This window comes from Rutilus rutilus (genome assembly GCF_951802725.1).
Source record: "Rutilus rutilus genome assembly, chromosome: 20".
Taxonomy (NCBI): domain Eukaryota; kingdom Metazoa; phylum Chordata; class Actinopteri; order Cypriniformes; family Leuciscidae; genus Rutilus; species Rutilus rutilus.
Window position 1 is genome coordinate 34363038 of NC_140225.1, and position 8966 is coordinate 34372003.

General features: G+C 40.4%; 1 protein-coding gene across 2 annotated transcripts in view; it reads right to left on the bottom strand.

The window, feature by feature from the left end:
• Window positions 1–8966, bottom strand: part of slit1a (slit homolog 1a) — a 115170-nt gene that overhangs the window by 35647 nt on the left and 70557 nt on the right. For both annotated transcript variants that reach the window (XM_084391495.1, XM_084391494.1), the window contains 9 exons: window positions 8843–8914; window positions 8583–8726; window positions 8261–8424; window positions 6240–6263; window positions 4654–4798; window positions 4493–4567; window positions 2679–2822; window positions 2135–2278; window positions 540–706 (listed from right to left, as the gene is read on the bottom strand). In XM_084391495.1, the coding sequence (XP_084247621.1) occupies window positions 540–706; window positions 2135–2278; window positions 2679–2822; window positions 4493–4567; window positions 4654–4798; window positions 6240–6263; window positions 8261–8424; window positions 8583–8726; window positions 8843–8914 (1079 nt within the window). The remainder of the gene's footprint in view (window positions 1–539; window positions 707–2134; window positions 2279–2678; window positions 2823–4492; window positions 4568–4653; window positions 4799–6239; window positions 6264–8260; window positions 8425–8582; window positions 8727–8842; window positions 8915–8966) is intronic.

The window sequence follows — 8966 nt, forward strand, 5'->3', positions numbered from 1 at the left end:
TCGTTAAAATAGGGCCCCAGATATCATTTGTGATATTTTTTCACTAGTGTGTGCAGGACACTATAGTTCATTTCTGTAAGTGAGGAGGGCAAAATAAAGTAAACTGTGACATTATTATACCCAAACACTCTTCATACAGAGACTACCAGTGACATTTATACACATTTGGGAGCAAAACTGATTCCGACACTTTGACCTGATCATGTTTTGCTGAAGTGTGTTTTCTTTAATTATTAAAATTTTCTTAAATTAATTTCTTAAATTTTCTCTAATGCTCTTTTTACACACAGACTGAACAAAATGAAGCATTGCTTGGTGATTGGTTGAGCTAAACTGGTATTATCTAATTGTGTAGTTAAATTTAACAGCTGACAGATATTCAACATAACTCATGTGTGAGACAGTCTAACAGAAGGACGGACAAAACCAGTCAAATATCAACTGAGTTCTGCTCATATTTACAGCTATAGCGAATGAACTGATAATGTGAGAAATGTTGAAGGTGTCTGAATAGATGTTGGTTTGACTGTAGATCCCACCGTCTTCGCAGCGGAAGTCTGGCAGAGCGACGTCCTGCAGGGGAATCTCCTTGAGGAAGGCGGGCCGCTGACAGCGAGGGTTCCCCGTCACGATCTTGCGGTTCCTCAGCCAGACGCTCAGCCAGGACAGGCGGCAGTCACAGTTGAACGGGTTGGCCAGCAGGTTTCTGCCACACACACACACACACACAGATATTAATCAGCCTCGTCTATAGGACCAAACCAAAGCCCCTATAAGGCAAGTCATTTCACTCGGAGGCCATCTTTGAAACGCCTCTTAGAGTTTCATCTCTTTGAATGGGGAAATGATTCGAGCTGCAGTGATGCAATGACTTTACCAGTTGGCGATTGGCTCTTTCATTTAGAAGGCGGGGCTTGCAGATGCAAACAGGGGTAAATGTGTTTTTTATGTGTGCCTTTCTTAAAATAAGTGAGCTAACTTTGGCATTTTTGCGAGATTACTGGCCAATTTTGGGAATGGAATGAACAAAATCCCATTACATATCGACCCTGATACATATCATCCAAAGGTTCACAGTCTCGACACGATCCCAGCCGAGGAATAAGAGTCTTATCTAGACAAACCATCGATCAAATTTTTTTTTTACATTTATATACTTTTAACCACAAATGCTGGTCTTGCACTAGCTGTGATGCGACACACATTATGTAATCAGGTTGAAAGGTCACGCATGTTCCGGTTCAGAAATGTAGAGTAGGGCGAAAAACTCAATCATCTCATTCTCAACTTCAAAATCATCCGACATCATTGTTTTACCTTTTTTTTTTTTTGTAAATGCGTTTGACTCAGTCTTTGCAGGTTGGCTTTGTAAACACTAGATCAGTTCTTCCCCCTACGTCACGCTTGACCTTTCAACCTGATTACGTAATGTGTGTCGCATCACAGCGAGTGCAAGACCAGCATTTGTAGTTAAAAGTATATAAATGTTTATTTTGTTGTAAAATGTCCGCTGGTTTGTCTAGATCAGACTCTTATTCCTCGGCTGGATCGTGTCGAGACTTTGAAGCTGCACTGAAACTCACATCTGGACCTTCGACCCGTTGGACCCCATTGAAGACACTATATGGTTTACTCAAAAACCTTCATTTCTTTTAGACTGAAGAAAGAGAGACGTGAATATCTTGGATGATGAGGGGGAGAGTAAATCATCAGGAAACTTTAAATCTGAAGTGAACTACTCCTTTAAAGGAACATTTAATTTAGCAAATATTATGGGAATGTTACTTTTGAATATTCTCTGAACGTTCCGAAACAAGCAGTATAAATATGTATAAACAAATGTATGAATAAAGTTTTTGTGCTAATGCTTTGAGAACATTATTAAAGGCCAGATAACTTTGAACGAACGTTCTATTAACGTTACTGGAAGAACATTTGTTGTAACGTTCTGAGATGGTTCCCTGCTATCGTTCCCAGCTCGAGTGACTGGTTTGAAGAAACGTGTCTCAGCTCATGCTAACGCGTGTGTGTCTATCAGCTCATCTATCAGCTCATGCTAACGCGCGTGTGTCTATCAGCTCATGCTAACGCGTGTGTGTCTATCAGCTCATGCTAACGGCGGCTTGTCCCGTACAGGGTGGAGAGGCTCTGCAGCGTGTCGAAGGCTCCCGGGGTGATGGTGCTCAGCGTGTTGTCGTACAGGGACAGCAGACGCACGTTGTGCAAGCCTGTGAAGCTGTTGTTGTGAATGCAGCCGATGCGATTGTTCCGCAGCATTCTGGAAAACACAGAGCATGCGGATGAGCTCAGATGAAGAACATGCGGTTTCACTTTGTTTTGATGGTCCATTTAACACAGTCTGTTGTCTAAGTAACATTGATTGCACCTACATGTCTACTAGCTCTCATTAGAGTATTAGTAGACTGGTAGGGTTAGGGTTAGTATAAGTTGACGTAGTTGAAAAGTTGCTTATAGTCAGTATAATGTCTGTTGAGGAGCATCACAATAAAAAGTCTGCAGATATATGGCACACAGTCTACTAATACTCTAATGAGAGTTAGTTGACATGTAGTTGCAAAGTTACTTATAGTCAACAGAATGTTCAAAAGGAACCATCAAAATAAAATACTGAAAATGCTGCATTATGATGTGTGTGAGTGTATGAGTGAAAAGCTCACAGCATGCGCAGGCCGTCCAGACCCCGGAACATCCCACTGTGAGCCGCGTCCAGCTGGTTGGCCGTCAGGTGCAGCTCACTGACCGAAGACGCCCCTTCAAACGCCCCGTCCTCGATCTCAGAGATCTTATTGTTGCTCAGGTTTCTGCGGATCGAAGGGGAACATTAGGAAAGAATCACAACCAGTCACACGGACAGACATGAGAGCGGTAGGGTCGGGAAACGAACACTTGAGGTCAGGGATCGGATACTTGTTATAAAAATAAAATTTCGATTCCTCTTATCAATTCTTTTGTGAGCATTTCAGTGTGACTTTAGACTGTTTTCTGTGCTGCAGGTTGTGTTTAACAGTATTTTGGATCAAATATTTTGGAAAAATATATATCAAGTATTTGATATCATTATCAATATCAAGTATTTTGGAAAAATTTGATCCGTGCAGCTCTTAAAGTGACAGCTCTAATATTCCTGCTCTATAATAACACTAATATTCCTGCTCTATAATAACACTAATATTCCTGCCGTCTCTATAATAACACTAATATTCCTGCTCTATAATAACACTAATATTCCTGCTCTATAATAACACTAATATTCCTGCTGCGTCTCTATAATAACACTAGTATTCCTGCTCTATAATAACACTAATATTCCTGCTCTATAATAACACTAATATTCCTGCTGCGTCTCTATAATAACACTAATATTCCTGCTGCGTCTCTATAATAACACTAGTATTCCTGCTCTATAATAACACTAATATTCCTGCTGCGTCTCTATAATAACACTAGTATTCCTGCTCTATAATAACACTAATATTCCTGCTCTATAATAACACTAATATTCCCGCTCTATAATAACACTAATATTCCTGCTGCGTCTCTATAATAACACTAGTATTCCTGCTCTATAATAACACTAATATTCCCGCTCTATAACAACACTAATATTCCTGCTCTATAATAACACTAATATTCCTGCTGCGTCTCTATAATAACACTAGTATTCCTGCTCTATAATAACACTAATATTCCTGCTCTATAATAACACTAATATTCCTGCCGTCTCTATAATAACACTAATATTCCTGCTCTATAATAACACTAATATTCCTGCTCTATAATAACACTAATATTCCCGCTCTATAATAACACTAATATTCCTGCTGCGTCTCTATAATAACACTAGTATTCCTGCTCTATAATAACACTAATATTCCTGCTCTATAATAACACTAATATTCCTGCCGTCTCTATAATAACACTAATATTCCTGCTCTATAATAACACTAATATTCCTGCTCTATAATAACACTAATATTCCTGCTCTATAATAACACTAATATTCCTGCTCTATAATAACACTAATATTCCTGCTCTATAATAACACTAATATTCCTGCTGCGTCTCTATAATAATACTAATATTCCTGCTCTATAATAACACTAATCAAACAACACAAGACAAAGAGAAAATTCACTCGTTCTTGACTGAATAACTTTTGTAACTATATTTGTAATGTATATTTTATTTATAAAGTGCAGTTTTATTTTACATTTAATTACAGTTTCTGTACCTTTCAATCATATCTTTGTTCAGTTGTCTCTATTTGTTGCGATTATTTTTAATTTTTTAATTAATAGTCTTTACTGATGCTTGAAATTTATTTTAGTTATGCTAGTTGTTTTTCTATAGCATTTTTAAACCTGCAATAAGACTAAATGTCAATGATATCTAAGTTTTTTTTTTTTTTTTTACTTTATTGGAACCCAAATCGATCACATTCCAGCGATACCCGACCCTGAGCAGGACTTACATCTTCTTCAGGTGAGACAGCGTCTTGAAGACACCCGTGGCTTCGATCGTCGTGATCTCGTTGTTGTTGAGACGGCTTGTGAAAACACATGAAAGTGAGATTAAACCCAACAGACTTCTGGAATCCGTTCTTATCAGAAACATTGGCTGACGGCGTCTTACAGTTCAGTGGTGGATGCTGGGATGTGTTCAGGGATGCGGTTCAGCCTCAGGTTGGAACAGTCCACTACGTTAGACTCACAGCGGCACTTGGCGGGACAGACCGGGTCATTATTACAGTCATTGTTCAGACGGGTGTCCTCCGTTCCTGCAGCAGAAACAACTCCGTCAGCCGGAAACGCTCTCTCAAAGTTACAAACAAGCGTTCTTCCAGTTATCTGGTCTAACATCTGGTGCTCTTGGGTCATTTTTGACTGAAAAAGTTTGCATTTGTCTTTTAACATTTTTTCTTCTTCATCAGAATGGTACGAAACTTGGTAAAGGTTTTGGCACTTGCTGTGTGAACACACAAAAAGATTATGGACATGATTTGAAAAGGTTAAATGGTCTTGTAAATAATAGTCACACTTGAGCTCCTCGCCATCAAAAATTAGCGCATTGGAAATTAATGCAGACGAGTTTCCTCTAGTGGAAGCGTTTGGTACTGCAGCCGAACAACATCTCACTGAAAGATCATTTTTTGAGATATCGCTAAGATTTATGGCTTTGATTTTCTCACAGATGTAGAGTAAAACATGTTTTTGAAAATATTATTTTTTATAATATAAATGTGCAAAAATAATATAAATGTGCAAAAATACTATAAAATTGTATTTTTGCACATTTTTCATAACAATAAACGTAAAATTCTGTTACTTTTTAAAGTTCACTTTTTAAAACTTTTTTCACTGCAGCAATAATCTGCCAAGTGTCGTCTTTGAAAAGAGATCAAACTTCAGTCTGTCGCTCTAAAGCATTCAAGATTTACCACAGTTTAAGTTGGAAATTAAATTTTCAGGTCTGTGCTCAAAAAGTAAATAAATGGATTATAAATACAGCATAAATATAATTTAGTACCATAAAACCTCCTAAAAATACTAACTAAATATTATTTATGCAGGCTCATTTGCATATTCATAGAACCGCGTATACTAAATGAGGCAAGGGTGTCGAGTTACATTCAAGATATTTTAAGGCATGAAGACATTATTTTCATGGAATTTTGGTGATCAAAGATGAGTTTTAAGGGATGAAATGATTGACTACAGGGGGACTTTAAGACATTTTTTACTGATATGGAACCTTTTTGGCATAAAATTTTCTTTAAAATTGAGTCAAGAATCCTAAAGTTCTATATAGAACCCCATAGAACCTTTAATTCTGAGAGTGTACTTTGTTAAAATAAGAAATCACTCAGAAATTGTGGTTACACTTTATTTCATTGGTCCACTTCAGACTTATTCTACTAACCCTAACACTCTACTAATATTCTAATGAGAGTTAGTTGACATGTAGTTATTTATAAGTAGAATGTCTAAAGTGGACTATCACAATAAAGTGTTACCGAAATTGTTAGTCAATTTCACAAACATTTACAAAGAAACAGCAAGTAACTCGTTGAACGTGAAATTGTGAAGTTGAAAAGCTGAAATAGTATTTTCTTCTTTGAAAGACATGTTTAATAGTGTACTGGAATAAAAGCACCTGTGCAAACACAGACTATTCAGAAAAGCTGTGTGTGATGTACAGTGAATGGGACACACACTCACCCGGGATGACGTACTGCTCTTTGGCTGTGATGGAGACACAACAGGACAAGAATCACCAATCAGCATCTCAAGGGTTTCAAGTGTTATTATAGGCTCGTCTTGTGTAGTATGCATGTATACGGTAGTACAATTCCATTGAGTACAGTATAAAACATTTAAAAGATTTTACTGTGCTACTGCTATCAAGATATGTAGCCATGTAGCTTTCCTGTAGCTCAGACAGTGGAGCGCTGGCGCTTGCAACGTGCAACACTTGCAAGTGATCAGGGTTTAGTGCAGTGATGTGTAGTGCAGTGATCAGTGTGTAGTGCAGTCATCAGTGTGTAGTGCAGTGATGTGTAGTGCAGTGATGTGTAGTGCAGTGATCAGGGTTTAGTGCAGTGATCAGTGTGTAGTGCAGTGATGTGTAGTGCAGTGATCAGTGTGTAGAGCAGTGATGTGTAGTGCAGTGATCAGTGTGTAGTGCAGTGATGTGTAGTGCAGTGATGTTTAGTGCAGTGATGTGTAGTGCAGTGATCAGTGTGTAGAGCAGTGATGTGTAGTGCAGTGATCAGTGTGTAGAGCAGTGATGTGTAGTGCAGTGATCAGGGTTTAGTGCAGTGATGTGTAGTGCAGTGATGTGTAGTGCAGTGATCAGGGTTTAGTGCAGTGATCAGTGTGTAGTGCAGTGATGTGTAGTGCAGTGATGTGTAGTGCAGTGATCAGTGTGTAGTGCAGTGATCAGTGTGTAGTGCAGTGATGTGTAGTGCAGTGATGTGTAGTGCAGTGATGTGTAGTGCAGTGATCAGGGTTTAGTGCAGTGATGTGTAGTGCAGTGATCAGTGTGTAGTGCAGTGATGTGTAGTGCAGTGATGTGTAGTGCAGTGATGTGTAGTGCAGTGATCAGGGTTTAGTGCAGTGATCAGGGTTTAGTGCAGTGATGTGTAGTGCAGTGATGTGTAGTGCAGTGATCAGGGTTTAGTGCAGTGATGTGTAGTGCAGTGATGTGTAGTGCAGTGATCAGGGTTTAGTGCAGTGATCAGTGTGTAGTGCAGTGATGTGTAGTGCAGTGATCAGGGTTTAGTGCAGTGATGTGTAGTGCAGTGATGTGTAGTGCAGTGATCAGGGTTTAGTGCAGTGATCAGTGTGTAGTGCAGTGATGTGTAGTGCAGTGATGTGTAGTGCAGTGATCAGGGTTTAGTGCAGTGATGTGTAGTGCAGTGATCAGGGTTTAGTGCAGTGATCAGTGTGTAGTGCAGTGATGTGTAGTGCAGTGATCAGGGTTTAGTGCAGTGATCAGTGTGTAGTGCAGTGATGTGTAGTGCAGTGATCAGTGTGTAGTGCAGTGATGTGTAGTGCAGTGATGTGTAGTGCAGTGATCAGGGTTTAGTGCAGTGATCAGTGTGTAGTGTGTAGTGCAGTGATGTGTAGTGCAGTGATCAGTGTGTAGTGCAGTGATGTGTAGTGCAGTGATCAGGGTTTAGTGCAGTGATCAGGGTTTAGTGCAGTGATCAGTGTGTAGTGCAGTGATGTGTAGTGCAGTGATCAGGGTTTAGTGCAGTGATGTTTAGTGCAGTGATCAGTGTGTAGTGCAGTGATCAGTGTGTAGTGCAGTGATGTTTAGTGCAGTGATGTGTAGTGCAGTGATGTTTAGTGCAGTGATGTGTAGTGCAGTGATCAGTGTGTAGTGCAGTGATCAGTGTGTAGTGCAGTGATGTGTAGTGCAGTGATCAGGGTTTAGTGCAGTGATGTGTAGTGCAGTGATCAGTGTGTAGTGCAGTGATGTGTAGTGCAGTGATGTGTAGTGCAGTGATCAGTGTGTAGTGCAGTGATGTGTAGTGCAGTGATGTGTAGTGCAGTGATCAGTGTGTAGTGCAGTGATGTGTAGTGCAGTGATGTGTAGTGCAGTGATCAGTGTGTAGTGCAGTGATGTGTAGTGCAGTGATGTGTAGTGCAGTGATCAGTGTGTAGTGCAGTGATGTGTAGTGCAGTGATGTGTAGTGCAGTGATCAGTGTGTAGTGCAGTGATCAGTGTGTTTCACCGGAGCAGCGGAACTTCTTGCTCTTGATCTGCCCGATGCGCTTGTTGGCGAGGCGTCGAGGGCTGGTACAGCGGGCACCACTGGTCTCAATGGGGTTGGAGCGCAGGTAATCCGCCAGCCACTTCAGGTTACAGTCGCAGATGAACGGGTTCTGAGCCAGATGACTGAGGACAACACTCACACATTCAGCTTATGACACAGGCCTGTCTAACACACAGTTCCTCATCTACAACCACTAAATTTAAATGCATGAGATATTAAATAAGCACTGCAAAAAAGTTGTGTATTGATTTGCTAAGAGTGTAAAGGTGTGTGTGCTCACAGGGTCTGTATCGCGCGCAGTGAGGTGAAGGTGCCCTTGGCCAGCGTCTGGATCTTGTTGTCGTATAAAGAAAGCAGCGAGAGATTCTGCAGGTCCGTAAAGGTGTTTGCACGAAGACAGTGGATCTTGTTTGCATTCAAAAGCCTGGAAACACATGAGGAAGAGAGAGAGAGAGAGAGAGAGACGCTGATGAAACAACATCATGCACAACAACAGTGAGCAGTTTCCATTGGTTTTCATCATAGAGCCGTTACACTCACAGCAGCTGGAGGGCGTAGAGTCCGTCAAACACTCCTTTGGGAAGATCCGTGATCTTGTTTCCATACAGAACCCTGAGCATCACAGAGACAGTCAACACTAGAGCATGAGCGCGTGTCCTTACTG